This window comes from Cervus canadensis, chromosome 23 (genome assembly GCF_019320065.1).
Source record: "Cervus canadensis isolate Bull #8, Minnesota chromosome 23, ASM1932006v1, whole genome shotgun sequence".
In the NCBI taxonomy this organism is placed as follows: domain Eukaryota; kingdom Metazoa; phylum Chordata; class Mammalia; order Artiodactyla; family Cervidae; genus Cervus; species Cervus canadensis.
The window spans coordinates 20,838,027-20,859,491 of record NC_057408.1 but is presented as its reverse complement, the minus strand read 5'-3'; the positions used below and the strand labels follow the sequence as shown (position 1 = coordinate 20,859,491).

Sequence of the window (21,465 nt, the reverse complement as noted above, 5' to 3'; positions counted from 1 at the left end):
CCCCAGAGCCTGCAGACGAGAGCGTGATGAGGAGCCTGCGTGTCACCGCTAGAGAGTGGGCTGCACTTGCCGCAGCTGGGGGAAAGGGCACGCAGTGAGGAGGACCCAGCCCAGCCAGAAAGCGAGCTAAATCGTTTAAAAGAAAGCAGAAAATTCAGCCCTAACCTGACACACCGATAGCCGAACTCGGTCTCCAGTGAGAACTACGTGGCTCAGAATACATTCCATAAAGCACAGGAGACTGCCCTGAGGATCTGGACATGACGGCATGGGGCAAGAGCCAGAACCGTGGCTCTGAATGTAAACATGGCACATGGATACTGTTCCAGTTCCCCACGATGGTTTCACTGTAGAAAGCTCATAAACACTGGTGGGAACAGCAGAGTCTTACATCTTGAAGCTCTTTCAAGCTCTTTGACCTTGAAAATCTTTGGCATAGTCAACATAGATTTCGTTGGGTTAGAAGAGCAAATGGCAGGGGTTTTTATGAATTCACTAAAATGATATTCTTAAATATACTCCTAGTTAAGGTGTCATATCGTTATGGGCCAGAGAGCAGGAAATGCTGATTTAAAAAGTGAAGACCAGACTTGGCAGCTGCTGCTGCTGCTCTAACTGTTGTTTATTTGGGGCTGGAGTCATCGGAATAATTGGAGTTTCCTTCAAAGCAGTGACTTAAAAGCTGTCGCTTACACTTCTGCTCATACCTCTCTACCCAGGTTGGCACCTCTAGATTCTTGGATGAAACTGCCTTCTTGGAAACCATGAGTCAGGAAGTTGGTGCTAAATCAGGGGGAGATTTTGTCCTGAAGAGAAGGGCAGTTCTGTGTTTTCAGATGCAGAGATGGCATCCTGACCTGACCCCACACGGGATGGAAACTGCTGCCACTTCTGCCAGAATCACCGGAGAGCTGGAGCAGGCCGCTCCAGAGTTCCACCGGCTAAAAGGTTCTCCTATTCCATGCCTGTGGGCTGGGAGCAGGACGGGCCGGCGGGGCCCCTGGTGATGCCCCGTCCATGGTCCCAGGCAGACCGCGTCCATTTCAGCCCCTGCAGCACAGAGCGCCAGGCTGAGCTGTGATGTCGCCCCCTTGGCCAGGCTGGGGTCGCACCTGGTGGGGTGCATGACCCAGAAGCAGCCATCAGCATGCGGGCTGCTGGCCTGGATAGAACCCGGCCGGGCCTTCTTCCTGGCAGAGAAATTGACTCCTCGTGGTGGCTTGCTAAACCAATCAAATGCTGTCTTTTGACAAATTTCAACTTGAGACAAAGGAAGTGAATTCTCAGAGTCCAAGTAGAAAGTGGACGCAGACTCAAGCAGAGCAGGAACCAAAGGCACGAGTGCTGTGGCTCGGGTAACTGCTGGGCCTTCAGGGTGGACACCAGCATCCAGGGGCCGTGGCCGTGCATGCCCCCAGCAGTCTGTGGGCGCCCCCTCTACAAAGCCCCTTCCATCTTAGCACCTGCGTGTTCTCCCGCCCCCTCGAGCTAAAGGCCTAACCCAGGGCTCAGAAGACACACGGGGCATGGCCCTTACCCTGGAGTGATGTGCCACTGGTGGGTCAACAGAAAATTGTGGTGATTGGAAGCAGGATCTAGTGTTTTATCAATGGATCTGTAATCGACAGTAACTTTCATAATGCTTGTACTCCCTAAGTTCTCAGAAGTCACATCATTTCTCTTCATGAAGTATCCCTCCACATACCTCATTCTTTATTTTCTCTTACAGTGTCCCTGTTCCCCCAAAAATCCAGCAGAGAAGAGAAACTTGCTTACGTAGCTCCTTAAACAAAGATCAGAGTTGTCCAGACCAGTGAGGTCGCTCAGTCGTGTCCGACTCTTTGCGACCCCATGGACTGTAGCCACCAGGCTCCTCTGTCCACGGGAGACCAAGCAGGCCGCAAAGCCTCCTTTACCAAGGGCGGGCTTGCAGCGCCACCTGCTGGAGATTCCCAGCTGTGCGCCCTTAGGTTTAAATACTAGCTCATCGCAGTCTTCAGACTGAGACCCCCACGGGCACAAAAAGACTGAACGGAGGGTTCAGAAAGGTTTAAGGGCACTAATTCCCAGCTGCCCGGATTCCACGTGTTCTCTCTCCTAGAGCAAGTAAACCTGGGACGCCGCCGGCAGTGGCGCCCTCTGCTGGCCTTCCTTCTTGTCTTCCTGCTCCCCTTTACAAGACACAAAGAGGGACCCAGACCGAAGGTTTGTGCGCCCCCAAAATTCATGTGTCGAGACCTAATACCCCAAGGGATGGTATTTGGACGTATCTGGGCCTTTTGTAAGGTGATAAGGACATCAGGGCAAAACCGTCGTGGATGGGTTTAGTGTCTTTAATAGAAGACCCCAGAGAGCTTTCTGCCATGTGAGGTTATATCGAAAAGATGGCATCTATGAACTGGGATAGGCTTCCCAGGCGGCGCAAGTGGTAAAGAACCTGCCTGCCGACGTGGGAGACATAAGAGATGAGGTCAGGAGGATCCCCTGGAGGAGGGCACGGCAACCCACTCCAGTATTCTTGCCTGAAGAAGCCCATGGACAGAGGACCCTGGCGGGCTACCCTGGGGTCGCAAAGAGACCCTGGGGACACGACTGAAGAGACGCAGCGCACACGTGAACCAGGAAGTGGGCTGTCAGCAGACACACACCTGATAACACCTAGAGCTGGGACTAACAGCCTCCAGAGCTGTGAGAAATAAATTCTTGTTGTTTATAAGCCACCCAGCCTGTGGCATTCTGCTACAGCAGCCGGAACAGACCCAGACACTCAACACCGGGCACTGTTCTAAGTGCTAAACTGCTCCAGACAAAGGGACAGTTTGAAATGCAGTTTGAAAGTATGTTATTGGAGAACACCTCCTCACTCAAGACCACCTGTCTGTTGCATATTTTGCTTTATTTCTAGGGGCAAGAGGTAGAAAGTTCCACCTCTGACAATTAACATTGTATTTCCCAGTAAAAGAGTTCAATATCAAGAATAAAATTTGCATTTTCTTAACTTTTATTCAGATTTTCAGGACAAACATTTTCATTAACTCTTGCCAAATTAGGTACTGTAAATGCATATTCATTTTTTATTTCCTCTTTGACCTTATTAATTTTCACCACATGCCCATAACATTTTAGTAAACAGGTAATGTGTTATGGATTCTACTCTAAATCACCTTTTTGCTGTATTTTCACCTAATCCTGTCTCATTCTAGCAATAATCTCATTTATAGATACCTAAATTAATTTTTTAAAAACTTAATAGATATGAGTAAAGGATTCATTTCCAATAAATTACTTTAAGTTGCTAAAAATTCTTTACCAAAGCATATATGTTCCTACACATATGTAGAATTTTATCAATCGTGTATTACTAATAATTGTAATGAGAATTTGTTATTGTTGTTGTTCAGTCGCTAAGTCATGTGCGACTCTTTGCGACCCCATGGACTGCAGCATGCCAGCAGACTTCCCTGTGCTTCACTACATCCTGGAATTTGCTTAGATTCATGTCCACTGAAGTCGGTGATGCCAACCAACCATCTTATCCTCTGCTGCCCTCTTCTCCTTTTGCCTTCGATCTTTCCCAGCATCAGGTCTTTTCCAGTAAGTCAGCTCTTCGCATTAGGTGGCCACAGTATTGGAGCTTCAGCTTCAGCATCAGTCCTTCCAGTGAATATTCAGGGTTGATTTCCTTTAGGATTGACTGGTTTGATCTCCTTGCAGTCCAAGGGACTCTCAAGAGTCTTCTCCAACACCACAGTTCAAAAGCATCAGTTCTTTGGAGCTCAGCCTTCTTTAGGTCCAACTCTCACATCCATACATGACTAATGGAAAAATGATAGCTTTGACTAGACGGACCTTTGTTGACAAAGCATTCTCTTTGCTTTTAAACACACTGCCTAGGGTGGTCATAGCTTTCCTTCCAAGGAGCAACTGTGTTAATTTCATGACTACAATCGCTGTCTGGAGTGATTTAACCCAGAAGAAAAAGTTTAACACTTAGAACTTTCTAGTTATAGGGAAGTAAATACTAATTTAAATTTTATACATATTCTGTTGCAAAGTATGATAGCATTATCAATAAAAGACATGGATTTGGAGTCAGACGCAGCCATGGCAAAAGTGGAGATGCCGCGAAAACAAATTGAGAAGAAAGGTAAAAAGAGAAGCCAAAGTCTAGTAAGACTGAAGAGGCAGCAGAAGAAAAGGAAGAAATTATTTCTCCCAAAACTAAAAAGGTTAAAAAGAAAGCAGAGCCTTCCAAGGTTGATGTGGATTCTCCTAAATCTAAAAAGGCAAAAAAGAAAGAGAAGCCAGCTCAAGATGAGACTATTTCTCCTAAAACCACAAGTTTGAAAAAATCAAAGGAGCCCTGTGAAAAGACAGTTGTTTCTCCTAAAACTAAAAATGTTATAAAAAAATGAAGAGCCTTCTGAGGAAGAATTGGGTGCACCTAAGCCCAAAAAGATGAAGAAAGAAAAAGAAATAAATGGAGAAATTCGAGAGAAAAGCCCCAACCTCAAGAATGGATCCCCTGACTCTGGACCTAACTACAACTCCAAGGAAACTGCCAGTGAAGAAAACAGTGAGTTAGAGCAGGAATGACTGTGGGGCAAAAAGAAGAAGCTTCCTCTAATTTCCCCATATCTGAAGAAATGATTAACTTCTCAAAGCCCGTGGGGTGACCTTCCTGTTTCCTATACAAGCAAAGACGTTTCACCATGTCTATGGTGGGAGGGATTTGATTGCACAGGCGCAGACAGGAACTGGAAAGACATTCTCCTGGCTATCCCTTTGGTTGAGAAACTTCTTGGAGACCTGCAAGACTGGAAGAGAGGTGTGCCCCTCGGGTACTTTGTGGGTTCTTGCACCCACAAAGGAGTTGGCAAGTCAAGTAAGCAGAGACTTCAGTGACATCACAAAAAAGCTGGCAGTGGCTTGTTTTTATGGTGGAACTCCCTATGGAGGACAAACTGAACACATGAGGAATGGGATCGATATTCTGATTGGGACACCAGGTCGTATCAAAGACCACCTGCAGAATGGCAAGCTAGATCTCACCAAACTTAAGCATGTTGTCCTGGATGAAGTTGACCAGATGTTGGATATGGGCTTTGCTGACCAAGTGGAAGAAATTTTATGTGTAGCATACAAGAAAGATTCAGAAGACAATCCCCAAACATTGCTTTTTTCTGCAACTTGCCCCTATTGGGTGTATAATGTTGCTAAGAAATACATGAAATCTACATATGAACAAGTGGACCTGAATGGTAAAAAGACACAGAAAACGGCAATAACTGTAGATCATCTGGCTATCAAGTGCCACTGGACTCAGAGGGCAACACTTATTGGAGGTGTGATCTGAGTGTACAGTGGTTTTCAAGGGTGCACTATCATATTTTGTGAAACGAAGAAAGAAGCCCAGGAGTTGTCACAGAATGTGGCTGTAAGACAGGATGCCCAGTCGTTACACGGAGGCATTCCACAGAAGCAAAGGGAAATCACCCTGAGAGGTTTTAGAAATGGTGATTTTGGAGTTATGGTTGCAAACGATGTTGCTGCACAGGGGTTAGGCATCCCCGAGGTTGATCTGGTTGTTCAAAGTTCTCCACCAAAGGATGTTGAATCCTACATTCATCATTCTGGGCAAACAGGCAGAGCTGGGAGAACTGGGGTTTGCATCTGCTTTTACCAGCACAAAGAAGAATACCAGTTAGTCCAAGTGGAGCAAAAAGCAGGAATTAAATTTAAATGAATAGGTGTTCCTTCTGCAACAGAGATAATAAAAGCTTCTAGCAAAGATGTCATCAGGCTCTTGGACTCTGTACCTTCCACTGCAATCGGCCACTTCAAGCAATCAGCCGAGAAGCTGATTGAGGAGAAGGGACCTGTGGAAGCCCTGGCAGCAGCCCTGGCCCACATTTCTGGTGCCACGTTGGTAGACCAGCGCCCCTTGATCAACTCAGAAGCGGGCTTTGTGACCATGATCTTGTGGTGCTCAATTGAAACGCCAAACATTAGTTATGCTTGGAAAGAACTTAAAAAGCAGCTGGGTGAGGATATTGATTCCAAAGTGAAGGGAATGGTCTTTCTCAAAGGAAAGCAGGGTGTTTTCTTTGATATCCCTACTGCATCAGTAACGGAAGTACAGGAAGAGTGGCATGATTCACAGCGCTGGCAGCTTTCTGTGGCCACGGAGCAACCAGAGCTAAAAGGTCCACGGAAGGATATTGCAACTTCCAAGGACAGCGGGAAGGCAACCGAGGCTTTAGGGGACAGCGCGAGGGCGACCGAGGTGTCAGGGGACAGCGGGAAAGAAGTAGAAGCTCCAAAGGACAGAGATCAGGAGGTGGCAACAAAAGTAACAGATTCCAAAACAAAGGCCAGACGCGGAGTTTTAATAAAGCTTTTGGGCAGTAACTTGAAGTAGAGGATTTATTTGGTGAAAACAGAACTATGTTCAACAATGTGGAACTGAACATTATTTTTCATACAAAGTTAAAAGCACATTATATTTCCTTCCTGACCACTTGCCCAGTCCCCATCTTTTGTACAGAGAAAAGCTTCATCTAAGTTATTTCATCTGATTGATGAATGTCATTTATAACTTTATTGCTACTTCCATCTTGGGTATTCCTTTGGAAAAGGTGTATGGATTCATTACATATTCTAATGTATTGTTTATAGATTGTAAGATAAAGTCAAGCATGTATCTGCTGATACTTTTTAAGTTGACCTGTCTTTATACTTAGAAATGTCTCTTAATAGTAGGCTTCCCTGGTGGCTCAGACAGTAAAGACTCTCCTGCAATGCAGGATCTCTGGGTCAGGAAGATCCCCTGGAGAAGGAAATGCAACCCACTCCAGTAATCTTGCCTGGAGAATTCCATGAACAGAGGAGCCTGGAAGGCTACAGTCCATGGGGTTGCAAAGAGTCAGGCATGACTGAGCAGCTATCACTCAGGTAGATACGTGTTACAACTTGACAAAATTCTGTGAGAGATATGGATAGAAACAGGATTTTGAAGGAAAAACAAACCATGTTAAAATTTAGGTAAATTTTCTAATAAAATTTTATAACATATTTACAGTATGTGGGAAACTACATCTCTTGCAACCATTAAACTTGTTATTACAACAATACAGAATGTAGGGGTGGTAAAAGTTTTGCCAAATATGGGGATAGTACTCTAACAGAAAGAGAAGAAGGCATCAGAGGATGAGACGGTTGGACGGCATCACCGATGCAGTGGATGTGAACTTGGGCAAACTCCGGGAGACCGTGAAGGACAGGGAGGCCTGGCGTGCTCGGTCCATGGGTCGCAAAGAGTCGGACACGACTGGACGACTGAACACCACCACCACTCTAAGAGATAATCGTACCCCCAAGGATCCTTGGAGGGGTTGAAAAGACAGCAGACGCTCAATAAGTAAAAGTGGCTCTACTTCCTTCATTAGTCCCTGTGATTACTGAATTTAAATACTAAAATATTTCCTCTCTCAGTCATGGTACTGGCGAAGGACTGGCGAAACAAGTGGCAAAGCGTGAAACCGCTGCACGCTCCGCACGTCCCTTAGGAGCTGGGCCGCGGGAATGAGACTGTCGGCGGGAGGTCTGGGTGGTTTTTTTTTTCCTCTCCCAAAGCCTGAGGGTTCGTGGGGGGGGGGTGTGGGCGCCCCAACCTCAGACGCCCCTGCACCAAAGACCACCTCTCAAACCTCATCGTGGAGGCACCAGTGGGTAGAGGAAGGTCACCACCCGGGCAGGTGCTCTGGAGCCCCGCCTCCCCGGCTGCAGCCCCGCCCCATCCCTGCCCAGCCTCCCGGGCTTCAGCCCCGCCTCCCCGGCTTCAGCCCCGCCTCCCTGGTTTCAGCCCCGCCCCGCCGCAGTCACGTACCGCGTGGTGAAGGGCGGGGCGACGGCAGGGCGGGGCGACGCTATTCCCAGAAAGGCCCAGGATTGATGGACGGCACGGGGGCGGGGGCGGGGCGACTCCGGCTCTTCCGGAAGGGATCCGGGATTGGCGGGCGGGGCGGGCCCGGCGGGGGCGGGCCCGTCCCGGGGGGCGTGGCCGGGACACGTGGTGCGGAACCGGCGCTGCAGCTGCGGCGGGTGAGCGGCCTTCTCCGAGCGGAGAGGCCCCTGAGGGCGGCGGGAGCGGGGCGCGATGCCGGGATGTGGGGCCGCGGGCTGCCTCCGGAGAAGCAGGGGAGGCCGGGCGCGGTTGGGGAGCCGCTGATGCCGGCCCGCCCTGAGGGCCGGCGCGTGGCGGTCCCAAATGGCAGGAGAGGGTGTTGGGTCAAAACGCAGCCCGCTCCGCTCGGGGGTCGGGGCTCTGGGACTGCGGGGGGCGCGCCGGCCTGTTGACCCTCCCGCGGCGAGGCCCGCAGAGAAGGAAAGCCTGGCTCTCCCCGCGGAGCCCTTGGCGGTGGCCGAAGATTGGTGCTGCGCCCGCGGGGCAGAGGCCCGGAGTCGGGGGTCTCTAGCCCCCCGCCCGCACTTGAGGCCGGAAGGTTGCTCTGAGGCAGCGTCCGCCTTCCCACCGGTCAGGTGCGGTGATGCTTGGTTCCCGGTCGGCCTACACTGAGTCCTTGAGACCCTGATCCTCGCGGTCAGGGCCTCCGACCCGCCCCCGCCGCCCGCACGGGATCCTGGTGCTGACGCAGCGATCTGGTGGAGGTTTCTGCATGCCTTTGTCGTCCCTGGTGTTGGCAGGGAGGAGTGGCCGAGGGTCATTTTGTAGACCTGTATGTTTGCGATTGGACAAACTAGAGGGTTCCGCCCCGTTTTAGTGGTTTTTTACGCAGACTTAAAGCCACGATTCTGGTGTGTGTTAAGTCTCTTCCTGTATCTTGAGTTAATGCAGGACAGGATGGGGCACTCATAACTGAAGGAATCTTTTATAGGTGTCACTGGATGGTCCCGGGTGCTACCCTGTCACTCCTTCCTCTCAGACTAGTACACTGCCGAGGCTGTTTCTCCCTAGAATCTTAGATTCCAAGAGTGCAGTGTGCCTGGCACTCTTCGATTTGGTAATACTTGCTTTTATTCCCTCCAGCTCAGGACTTTTACCCTTGTCAGTGTGGTTCACCAGGACATATAAAAGTGGTCCCACTTAATGGATTTGGTGCTGGCAGTAGTGAAACAGGAAAAACTGGAACTGTGAGTGGGAGGGAGAAATGGACCCGGCCCCACCCCTCAGGGTGAGCAGTTCAGAACAGCAGTAGCTTTTCACCCGGCCTGGTGAGGTGGCAGGCCGTGCTGAACAATCTGGTCTCTGTTTACTCTCCTTTGGTTTAAAAAAAGAAGAAGAAGAAGAAGTGCAGCTTTGATAGTTCCATCTTTGACTTTAGCTGGAAGGCCATTGCTTAATCAGGCCACAAAGAACATGGTATTAATGAGAACTTATCACAGTGAGCGTGGGATCACATGGAGCGTGCTATTTAATGACCAGAAACTGAAATGAAAAGTACCTGATGTAGCGTATTTTCCTGCTAAATAGTTTCTTTTGTGATTGAAAACTTTGACTTATGTGCAGTGCCTCAGCATTTATGACCCCGTCATTGAGATATGGGAGAAGGCAACGGCAACCCACTCCAGTACTCTTGCCTGGAAAATCCCATGGACGGAGGAGCCTGGTAGGCTGCAGTCCATGGGGTCGGTAGGAGTAGGACATGACTGAGCGACTTCACTTTCACTTTTCACTTTCATGCATTGAATAAGGAAATGGTAACCCACTCCAGTATTCTTGCCTGGAGAATCCCAGGGACGGCGGAGCCTGGTGGGCTGCTGTCTATGGGGTCGCACAGAGTCAGACACGACTGAAGCGACTTAGCGGCAGCAGCCGCAGCATTGAGATAAGATCCTCAGCTGAAACAACCTGAGTTGGCTGGGAGGTCTGTGTGCTCTGTCGCTGATGTTGGAAGAGGATTTTCCTTACTGAACTCTCACTGCATATCCACAGTCTGCTACCAGACTTTGTGATACTGAATTAAGTCCCTCGTCTGTTTAGAGCTCCTCATGGCTCTGACGGTAAAGAATCTGCCTACAGTGCCGTAGACCAGGGTTCAATTCCTGGGTCAGAAAGATCCCCTAGAGAAGGGCATGGCCACCTACTCCAGTATTCTTGCCTGGAGAATCCCATGGACAGAGGAGCCTGTTGGGTTACAGTCCATGGAGTCACAAAGAGTCAGACAGGACTGAGCAGGTAATACTTTCACTTCTTTCTGTTTAGAAATGACTTCAAAGTGCTAAACTGAGAAAAAGATACTCTTTAACTACAGTGTGTCCATACATGGGTGCCTGTCTGGTGTCTCCTCCAGAGATCAGTTGGCAGGGTCTTGTGACTCTGAGCCGCAGTTCTGAAATACTTCCCGTCTCTGCGGTGCTGAGTTTGCTCCTGGTCCCTGAGCTCTTCTCAGTCACTGCTGAGGCTTGAATCTTGCCACGTGATGGAAGCTGAGTTGTTACTTGGAAGGAGCGAGGGGAACCCCCTCTGAAAGTCCCAGTTCTGGGATTTTCTTTATCTCGCGTGGGTTCCAGTTTTTAAAGATGGAGAGTCAAGTGGCACCTTCCCCCCTGTGTCAGTAAGGTGGAGCAGGATGTGTTTGGTCTCACACAGAAGCTGGACGTTCGAAAATGCACCTGGGGAGGTGGACGTCTCTCTTCCCTCATCAGGCCCCGGTGGACTTTCACACGCTGTCCTGGCCGTTTCTGGGCCTGGGCTGTCGGTTTCCTTAACCTGAACCCACGTTCCTCTCCTTGGATCTTGGGTGCTATGCTGTTGGTTTGCGGTGTAGGGACACATGTGACATTTTTGCTGAGCGCCTTGGAGTGATTCTTTCCTCTGTGGTGATAGTAAGTGGCAAGTTCTCTGTGTGCTTTGAGAGTAAAATTAAGTTTTTTTAAAAAGTGTTAAGAACAGTGGTATATCAGTACTCCTGGAAAGTACCTGCTTTTAATTATATCAGATTGTCTTCAACTCAGGCCCTTGCTTCAGTTACCTGCCATTCTGTCACACAATTCCTGGGTGTATTTCCTTCTGAAAAAAAAAGAAAAAAAGAAAGAATGGAGATCAGCCTGAGCCTCTGATTGCTTTCCCAAGCCGTTGTCTCTGCTGAGTTCACTTCCTGGAGCCCTCGTGACGGCCGTGTCCTGTGCTGTCGGGGCGGGGTGCAATTTATGATCCTTAACAAGTGCCTCCCGGGTCTGGAGATCAGTCGGGCCCTGTCTCGAGGCAGCACTGACAGGTTCTTCTGCCTTCCAGGAGTCTCCAGGGTCTGCGGTCTGGTTGAAAGATGTCGGCCCTCACCACCCTGTTTAAGTACGTGGATGAAAATCAGGATCGCTATGTTAAGGTGAGGGAACGTTTAGTGACTGTTCAGATCCAGTTTAATCCCATGGGACCCAGAGAAACTTCCAAGGAGCTAATATGATTGGTGCTGTTCTAATCGAGTATTAAAAATGCTGTCTAGGCAGAGAAAGACAGATGCTAGTGTGATCTCACTTACATGTGGAATCTGAAAAAGTTGAACTCAGAGAAGCGGAGAGTTGAACCCTGGTTGCTAGGGACCAAGGGATGGGGAGATGGGGGTTTGGCCTAAGGGTTCAGACCTGTTACGGGATGAATAAATTCTGGGCATCCAGTGCACTGCATGGTGAATATAGTTACCAGTACTCTGCTGCATGTTTGAGTAGATGTTAAGTCTTGCCCCCCAACCAAAAAAAAAGGTAACTTAAATTGTATATTGTCGAAAGGTCTTTTCCTCTGCTTTCTCATTACAGTATGTAAGTTACTCTTTCGGCTTTTGATAGAAACTCTTAATACATGTTTCTAGAAACAGCAAAGCTAATTCAGGATTTTTGTTTGTTCTTGTGGTAGATATAAAGAACTACCTTACATTGCATGTTTTAAATCATTCTGTAATCTTATATGTTAATCTGTTTCTTGATGTTAATGTAAAGAGCCATGCTTTAAAATCACCTTTGGTAGACATATTTCAGGTGAAATCTTTCGAGTTCTCATTTGAAAAATTCTATTTTAGAGAACATGGCCATTCTCAGGATGATAAATAAGGCAACTTGGACTGTGAAGATATTGGGTATTTTCTGTATCTTTCAATTTCAATTTTGTCAGAATCAGATATAAACGTGTTTATGAAACTTACACATTTCATTAAAAAAAACTTACATGTCTTGCAACCACATCATGCTTGGTGGTTAATGAGTCTCCTGTCATTTTGTATAGTCCTTGATATGGGGTCAGTGCAAACAGTCCTTATATCTTAAACAGAAAGTAGGCACCACAGATCTCTTCCCCCGTATCTGGGCAGTGGGATCCAGATGGAGTGGACAGGTAGCGAGTGAGCTCTGTGGGCCTGAAGATGGCCCACCTGTGAGCACCTTCCTCCCTCCCAGAGCAGCTTTTCCAAGTCCCTTTTGCTTGTTCTCCACCCACAGAAGCTTGCAGAATGGGTGGCCATCCAGAGCGTGTCAGCGTGGCCAGAGAAGAGAGGCGAGATCCGCAGGATGATGGAGGTGGCAGCCGCCGACATCAAGCAGCTGGGTGGCTCTGTGGAGCTGGTGGACATCGGGACCCAGAAGGTGGGCGGCGGGCCGGGACGGGGGCTTTCCTGGGTGGCTCCATGGAGCTGGTGGACATCGGGACCCAGAAGGTGGGCGGCGGGCCAGGACAGGGGCTTTTCTGGGTGACTCCGTGGAGCTGGTGGACATCGGGACCCAGGGTTGGCAGGACTCGGCAGGTCCTCACAAGTTCTAAAGGCTTTGCTGCAGATAAATCACTGGCCTTTATTGTTTCTTAATAATTTATGTATTTGTTTATTTTTGATTGCATTGCGTCTTGGTTGCTGCGCGGGCTCTTCTCTAGTTGAGGCGAGCAGGGTTGCTCTCGAGTCGAGGTGCACAGGCGTCTTACCGCGGTGGCTTCTCTGGCTGCAGAGCACGGGCTTTAGGGTGCACGGGCTTCAGTGGTTTTGGCTCCTGGGCTCTGGACACAGGCTCAGTAGTTGTAGCACATGGGCTTGGTTGCTGCAAAGCACATGGGATCTTGCAGGACCAGGGACCAAACCTGTGTCTCCCAAATTAGCAGGCAGGTTCTTTTACCACTGACCCACCAGGGAAGCCCAACTCGCTGGTCTTTCAAACAAACAAAGGTGGCCTGACTTAGATGCTAAACTGGGTGGCTTCTGAAGTCAGAGTGGACCGAGATTCACGATACCCGTCCTGTTCTTCCAGGGAGGGGAACTGTTGAGGAAGTGAACAGAATGGTCCTTCCTACATGAGCTGAAGTTCCTCCCCCAGAGCCAGGCAGCCTTCAGACCAGGAAGGTACACTGTGCCCATTAGCTGCAAAACTAATGAAGATGCCCACTCACTCACACCCACTGTGTCCCCAGTGTCACGATTGATAAAACAGTGCTTTTTTCATGACTCGGTTCCTGGGAAAGAGTGACTTTAGGTGTGGGGCACAGGGCTCAGTTGTGTTTTAATGCAGGAATCTGACAGATTCTAACTTGAATGAGTGATCTCACTGTGTGGTACCTTATTCTGCTGTTTTCGTTTCAGATGATGTCAGCCCCGTGTTAACTACATGTTTCGTGCCTTGCATTTTCAGCGTTTGTAATACTCCTTTATGTTGCAGGGCTGACTGGGTTTGGTTTATCTTGGTTCTCTTGTCTGATGATTTATGTGTCCTTTGAAATCGCAGTCCTGGGATTTTAGGAGTGGGCGTTCAGCCCGGTCTGCTCTTCTCATAAATGGAAGGACCCAGAGGCTCAGACAGGCTCTGTCTCCCTGGGAAGCAGTAGTAGGTCCATGGCAAAGGAGGTTACAGTCTGGGCCTTCTGATTCCAAATCCAGTTTGCGTGTGAGGCTTCTGCTGACTACAGACCCAATAGTTAATTTAAGGTTACTTAAGATATCTTGCAACTTCCTGGCACTTTCCCCACTCCTCACTGTGAGAGGACAGACCAGTATTCCTGCAGTTGTTTTTTCTGTTAGGAGCATACTTGTCTTGCTTCCTCTCCCTTTTTCCTAATATGCTAAAAAAAAAAAAAAACCTAGGTGGCAAATAATTTTTAAGAGTTGTTACTTTAAAACAGGCGAAACTATTCCGACTGAGCACGCACACCTTAGCAATGTATTTTTCCTGGAGAAGGAAATGGCAGCCCACTCCAGTGTCCTTGCCTGGAGAATCCCACAGACAGAGGAGCCTGGCACGCTGTGGTCCATTGGGTTGCAAAGAGTCGGACTCAACTGAGCATTTTTAAAGATCATCTTTTAAAAATTGAGCAGGTTGCCTACAGTTATAAACATAATTGTCACTGTGCTCTGGATTATGGGGACATATATTCTTGTTAATTATTAACTCAGTGGAATGATGTGATATTGAGCTTTGCAATAGAGGGTGATTGATGAGAACAGATACACTTGCCCGGGGCGTGCTGATAGCACCTGCTGTAAACCCCACTCTCTCCTTTTTTAAAGTGGTGTATAGTTGCTTTCCAATGTTGTGTTGGTTTCTCTCGTACAGCAAAGTGAAGCAGCTATAGGTACACATACATCCCTCTGGTCACTGCAGAGCACTGAATAGAGTCCGCTGCACTCCACAGCGGGTTCTCATGCGTTACCTTGTCTGTGTATGGGAGACTGGGGTTAGCCCCGCGCTCCTTGACCAAGGACCATCCCCCATGGCCTCCCCTCCCCATCCCCAGCTCCCTGATGGCTCCGAGATCCCGCTTCCGCCCATTTTACTCGGCAAGCTGGGCTCCGACCCTCAGAAGAAGACGGTGTGCATCTATGGCCACCTGGACGTGCAGCCAGCGGCCCTGGAGGATGGCTGGGACAGCGAGCCCTTCACCCTGGTGGAGCGAGACGGTACGCCGCTCCCTGGAGGAGGGGGCCTGTGACTACAGGCTTCAGGAAGTGCAGCCCGGCCTGTTGGTTTCCATCTCTCCAGAACTAGCTATTTTCACGGAACCTAGAAATCGGGTTCTGGAAGCTTCACGTCTGTGCTCGGTCCTTGAAACGCCAGGTAGCCTTACTTTCCCAGCAGAGCCTGGTCTCCGTGGCCTTGGGCACGCTGGGCTTCCCGCACCTGCCACCGTTTTCCCAGGAAGCCTGGCCTGAACTGAGCCAGCGTGGCCCCCAACCCCGGACCTGAATCCAGCCCGACTCTAGGGGAAGCGTCAGCATTTCCCTGACCCCCGCCCCCGCCCCACCTTCATCTCTGAACCTTCACTTTTCCACACCGGATGCGGCCTTTGGCCCCGTGGAGCAGCCCCTTGTGTGTACCTTGTCCCCTTGGGCCGAGTCCAGGCTGTCTTTAATTGAAACCTTTCCTCGGGACATGTTGCATTTCTGTTGAGTCCTCCCCAGCGGCGCAGGGGCAGTCAGGTCATCACGGCTCACGTGGTCCCTGCAGTGCACTTGCCATCTTGTCCCTAGTCGAGAGGCTGGCCCCCCGCGCTCCGCCCATCCCCCTTCTTGTCCCCTGGTCCCCTCCCTGCCGCTACCAGAGGCAACCTGCTCCCCACCCTGCCCCAGGCAGCACCCAGAGGTCACTCTCATCTCACCCTGCTCATCTGCCTTCCCCACACCACCACCGCTGCCCCCCACCCCCCACCCCACCTCACCCCAACCGCCCCGCCCCCGGCCTGTGACCATCACCCAGTGAACCTGCTGATTGCTATTCTAGGCAAACTGTACGGGAGAGGAGCCACTGATGACAAGGGGCCGGTGGCCGGCTGGATCAACGCCCTGGAAGCCTTCCAGAAAACCAAGCAGGTACGTGGCCCACGCCCCGCCACCCGCTTCACCCGTTCCATCTGGTGGTGCGCGGTGGGGCTTTCTGTTCCCGGAACAGCTGTAAAGATCAAAGATCACACTCCGACCCACCCCCACCCCTGCCCCCCGCAGCGGCATCAGGGCAGCTGGGCCACGCTCCGCTTCATAGCCTGTTTTCTAGTTTTAGGAAACACTGGAGATGCAGTGGTTTATGGTTGTTCTAAGGTCACCCCGTTGGTGACTCAGCAGGGATGCAGCCAGCAGGGGAGGCGATAGCTCCGGGCACAGACCGTGCCTGGGGAGGAGGTGCTCGCCTGCAGGGGACCCAGGCTGTGATAGCGGACAGACCCCTTACTTCCTATTATTCTCTTACTTACCCATCTTTTCAAGAATTCTTTTTAATCTAGTTGTGATCATAACGTATAGACAGTTTCTGCATCTTGCTCTTATCTTGCGATAAGATAAGAAGCGTTTTTGTCAGGACGTGGAGGGGTAGATCTGAAAAGGGTTCAAACGTGCTGTGCTCAGGGGCCCTGGGGTCTGTGGTGGCCGAGGGGAGGGGCGTCGGTTCGCAGACCCAGCCCCCAGCGCACCTCTGTGCCCCTGGAGAGGCGGAGGGGCGGGGCGTGTGGTGAGCGGCGCTTCCGGGGGCGGCTCTGAGCTGGGACCCCACAGACGGGAGTGCACGTGGGCTGACCGGCCATGGCCTTTAGCATCAGCTCACTCAGGTGCAGCTCCATGGTCTCACCTGTGGAAGGGGGCCACCCGCCTCAGGGCACAGCGCAGGGGAGACCTGGAAACCCCCCCGGAGCGGAGCAGGAGGCGGCGGCCTCTCAGAGTCGCTGTCTGCTCTGGAGGAGGGGGGCCCGCGCTGGGTGGAGGGCGGGGTCGTGCAGGAGGAAGGTGCCCGCCCGCTCACTCCTTCCAGGGGTGCACGGCATGGCTACCACAATTCGGATGGAGGCTCCAGCCAGGTTTGTGTCCCGGCCTCTGTCTTCAAGCAGCTCAGCTTTGCCAGAGACGCCTGATCTGTGCTGGGTGCTGGCAGAAACCCTGCGAGTGAGCCGCGCAATCGGGCTGGGGGCCCCGGGAAGCAGTCCTTGCAGGTGACCGGCCGGGGCCAGGCCCGTGTCCTGGCAGCCCGGCGCTGGGGCAGAGGGTCTCTGCCAGCCCTCCTTGCCCGCCCCGTGGTCAGCGCGGGGAAAGTCAGTCGGGTATTTGAAATGCACGTTTTCACAACACTTGGTGGCTTCCTGTCCGTTGTTCTAAGAAATAAAATCCGTGCGCGCTAACTGCCTCCTTCACCGCCCCCTCCCAGGAAGTCCCCGTCAACGTCCGCTTCTGCCTGGAGGGCATGGAGGAGTCGGGCTCCGAGGGCCTGGACGCGCTGATCTTCGCCCAGAAGGACGCGTTCTTCAAGGACGTGGACTACGTGTGCATCTCCGACAACTACTGGCTGGGCAAGAACAAGCCCTGCATCACCTACGGACTGCGGGGCATCTGCTACTTCTTCATCGAGGTGCGCACGGGCCGCGCCTCCCCCAGGAGGGTCTCTGGTTGCGGCCAGAGCCTTGTGATTTAGGGAGCGCCTGGCCGGGCCTGGGGGGCAGCAGGCTGATTTCGGAACGTGCCCTGTGAGCCTCCTCTGCCGGCTCTCCCGCCGAGGAGTGAGGGCGAGCTCCAGAGAGCAGCCGGCAGAGCGGCCCGTGTGTCCGCAGGTGGAATGCAGCGACAGGGACCTGCACTCCGGCGTGTACGGCGGCTCTGTGCATGAGGCCATGACCGACCTCATCATGCTGATGGGTGAGCGCGAGTGGGCCCCTGCAGCGATTTGGGGGTCTTCTCTCCCTCCCTCTCTGGTTGCTCCTTCTGACAGGCCCACGTGGTTCATGTCTGCCTCCCCTTCCCTCCCCACCCCTGTCCCCTGGTCATCAGACCCCGCCTCGGGTCGGTAGAATCACGGCCATCCTTGCCCTGGACGCGGTGGTGTCTCCCCTTCCTGCAGGGGGTTGCTCTGGCCCAGTTGGCTGTCCATTGGCCATGGCGGATCTCCTGTGAGGCTCGCTCTCCGCCCCACCGGGCGCCTGGCCTCACCCACGGTGTGCTGAGTCACGTTTCCCTCCCCTGTGGGCGGCGTGTGTCATACATGGAGCCGACTTTCCTGGGCCTGGAGTGCGCTCTGTCTCACTGGGTTTTCCCTTCTCAGCGCGGGAGTAGGTAGCTTCTTAGGGAAGGGGCATCAGAAGGGAAACACGGGCCTGACGGTGGGCAGGCCGGCGGGAGCCAGTTTGCTCTGTGTGTGTCCTGCCCTGTGACCGCGGGTGGTTCCGCTGCCGTCTCTGTGGCCATCTCTTTACCTTAAACGGGAGGCGGCCCCACGCCCTCCCGGGTTGTCACGGTAACGGATGACAGGTGGCACAGGTGCTTCCGCTCACCCCCACTCGCCCACCACCCAGGCTGCCTGATGGACAAGAAGGGGAAGATCCTCATCCCCGGCATCAGTGAGGCCGTGGCCCCGGTGACCGAGGAGGAGCTGGAGCTCTACGATAAGATCGACTTTGACCTGGAGGAGTACACCCGGGACGTGGGCGCCAGGACCCTCCTGCATGACTGCAAGGTGCCCCCCACCTGCCAGGCTCGCACTGCGCGCAGCCCTGGGGCCCCGGGGAGGGGGCTGCAGGCTGGACAGACCCGGGCATACCCTGGTCACGTGAGCGCCAGATGCTGCCGATGTCAGCGGGCAAGACGCCCCAGGCTGGGAGCTGGGAGCTCCCTAACATGTCAGGGACCGCCTGTGACACCCCGGGGACCAGGCCGCCTGCAGAGGGGGAGCTTCTCCTGGTTTGCACATGCCGGGAAATGGCCCATCTGCCCAGGGATGTCTCACTGTTTCCCAGAGAGCCAGGTGCCAAGGTGGAGACTGATTGCACAGAATGTTTACTTACCTGCTGGGAGAATCAGGTCTGGATATAAATTCCAGCTCTAAGTACCTATAGCCGCAGGCTCTGGGGAAGCAAGAGGAGCTCGCCAGCTGCCTTGGGGGCCAGCTCACCCAGCGGCCCTGCTGGATCAGTGCCGCCTCCCTCTGGGCATGCGGTTCCCCAGCCGCCTGGTCTCCCCCACGAGCAGCTGGTGCTGACCCTGACCCACAGTGCTGACTGCTGTTGGCAATGCTGACCCCTGACAAGCTGGTGCTGACCCCCGAGTCACAGTGGGGAATCCCCCAACCCACAGTGGGGACCCCTGACAAGCCAGTGGGGACGCCTGACCAGCCGGTGCTGACTGCTGACCCACGGTCCTGACCCCTGACCAATGGTGCTGACCCCTGACCCGCAGTGCTGACCCCTGATATGCAGTGCTGACCCCTGACCCGTGGTGCTGACCCCTGAGCGGTGGCTGTCTCTCTGCAGAAGGACATCCTGATGCACAGATGGCGTTACCCATCCCTGTCTCTCCATGGCATCGAAGGTGCCTTCTCCGGGTCAGGGGCCAAGACTGTGATTCCACGCAAGGTGGTCGGCAAGTTCTCCATCCGACTAGTCCCGAATATGACTCCGGAAGTGGTCAGCGAGCAGGCATGTAGACACGGGGGTGCGAGGAGGGCTGCTGTGCCTGAGGAGATGGTCACTGAGGGCCCCAGGGGCCCCCAGACAGGGAAGAGTGCTCGCCTCCCCCACACAGCCCCACCCCTGGTGCTCCCCAGCTCAGCCATCTCTAGAATAAGCAGGTCAGATCCTAATCAGAGATAAACAAATAAATCAGAGATATGCTAAATAAAACAGCATCCCCCGTGCACGACCTTTGTCCCTGCTGAGGCGTGCTAAAATTTGATCTCTGACCTCATTCTAAGACTTTGAAGCAAAGGCTGACTCTGGGCTGAATATGTTGTGGTGAGAGTCCAGGGTCTGGTACATGGTGAGCAACAGAGAGGGCTGGGGGAGGAGGGGGGGCGGTCCAGAGGGGAGAGGACCGGGGAAGGAGATGAGACCCAGTGTTCACCCACAGACTCACTGTAGACCCCGTGTAGACCCTCATAGACCCAGTGTAGACCCTCGTAGACCCAGTGTAGACCCTCATAGACCCAGTGTAGACCCTCATAGACCTAGTGTAGACTCACATAGACCCTGTATAGACCCCGTGTAGACCCCTCATAGACCCAGTGAAGACCTCTCATAGACCTCGTGTAGACCCTCATAGACCCTGTGGAGCCCCCTCATAGACCCAGGGTAGACCCGCCCCGGGGAGACTTGTCTCGGAGTGGATCCCCACCCCTGGACCAGAGAGGCCAGGCTTGTGAGACGTTGTCCTTCCTGTCTATGGTTCAGGTTACGAGCTACTTGACCAAGAAGTTTGCTGAGCTTCACAGTCCCAACAAGTTCAAGGTGTACATGGGCCACGGCGGGAAGCCCTGGGTGTCCGACTTCAATCACCCTCACTACCTGGCTGGGAGGAAAGCCCTGAAGACAGGTGGGATGCACCCCTGGAGACAGGCTGGGCCATGCCGCCTCCCACCCTGGGAGCGGAGCCGCTTGCAGAGGGCCTGGGTTCGGGGTTGCCGGCCAGTGGATGTGTGGAGGGCCCCTAAAGCTCCGTTTCTTTTGTTCTGTCCTCCTCAGTGTTTGGTGTCGAGCCGGACTTGACCAGGGAAGGCGGCAGCATCCCGGTGACGCTGACGTTCCAGGAGGCTACGGGCAAGAACGTCATGCTGCTGCCCGTGGGCTCGGCAGACGACGGAGCGCACTCCCAGAACGAGAAGCTCAACCGGTGAGCACGGAAAAGAGGGTCTGCCTGCAGCGTGGGGGGCTGCTGAGAGCAAAGACAGACCCTGCCGGAGGGCTGGGGGAAGGCCAGAGACCTTGGCGGGGGGGCGGTGCTGTGGTCGCGGAGAGGCGCTGCACTGAGTCCCCGGGTAGCCCGTAGTCCAGGAGGCCAGGATCAGGGCTGGTCCCGATGGCGTGCTGGGCTGGGCTTGAGAACCAACTGGGCTGGAGCATTCGGGACCAGCAAGCCAGGGCGCCGGGCCTCCACTCCCGAAAGGAACGCGCGCGTGGGCTCAGAGCTTGGGCGCCCGCCACTGACCCCCATTCTCCCGGCCAGGCGCAACTACATCGAGGGGACCAAGATGCTGGCCGCGTACCTGTACGAAGTGTCCCAGCTGAAGGACTGAGCGCCGCCCCACCACCCCTGCGCGCTCCCCCGCCTCTCGGGACCGCCCACCGCTCCTCCCCTCTGTCAGGTTCTGCAGACTTCCAGCGCGGACGTGAGAGCGCCCCCGCCCCGTCTCAAGATGGTCTCAAGATGGATAAGCGGTCAGGCCCGGGGCCTGTCAGCGACCCTGGATGAGCTGACTGCCCCCTGGTGGTCAGCGTGAGTTGGTCTCCAGAAGATAGCACACATTCCTCCATACAAAGTGCTGGATGGTGTCCACAAGGGCTGAAGCGGGGTTCAGGGTCTCCTGGCCCTGCCTCTGTCCCCAAGTCATGGTTGTGCCCGCTCGGAGCATCCCATCCCAGGCCTGGGGCCTCGAGGGCAGCCTTCCCGATCCGTGCTGTCTCGGGCACATCCCGTCCTGTTTTCAAGACCTTTCTTTCCCTTACGATGTTCCATCTCTATATTAAAATCCTTCAAAATTGAAACCTGAGCCGGAGGGTTATTTGGTCTCAGTCTGTGT

General features: G+C 53.1%; 1 protein-coding gene and 1 pseudogene across 4 annotated transcripts; both read left to right on the top strand.

Annotated features, from left to right (window-relative positions):
* The first annotated feature begins 3,958 nt into the window (after positions 1–3,958).
* LOC122425768 lies at positions 3,959–6,424 on the top strand (annotated as a pseudogene).
* Positions 6,425–8,036: 1,612 nt separating this feature from the next.
* On the top strand, positions 8,037–21,435 carry CNDP2 (carnosine dipeptidase 2). Of its 4 annotated transcripts, none has more exons than XM_043444089.1 (12): positions 8,037–8,103; positions 11,258–11,348; positions 12,451–12,594; positions 14,723–14,885; positions 15,706–15,794; positions 17,113–17,313; positions 17,513–17,597; positions 18,251–18,411; positions 19,205–19,369; positions 20,120–20,261; positions 20,411–20,558; positions 20,892–21,435. In XM_043444089.1, the coding sequence occupies exons 2-12, from the start codon at positions 11,289–11,291 to the stop codon at positions 20,959–20,961; spliced, it is 1,428 nt and encodes a 475-aa protein (XP_043300024.1). In that variant the 5' UTR covers positions 8,037–8,103; positions 11,258–11,288; the 3' UTR covers positions 20,962–21,435. The 4 variants fall into 4 exon arrangements, with proteins under 4 accessions (XP_043300024.1, XP_043300025.1, XP_043300023.1 ...); XM_043444090.1 differs by lacking the exon at positions 8,037–8,103 and adding an exon at positions 8,123–8,541; XM_043444088.1 differs by lacking the exon at positions 8,037–8,103 and having other exon boundaries at positions 11,075–11,348.
* The last annotated feature ends 30 nt before the right edge of the window (positions 21,436–21,465 follow it).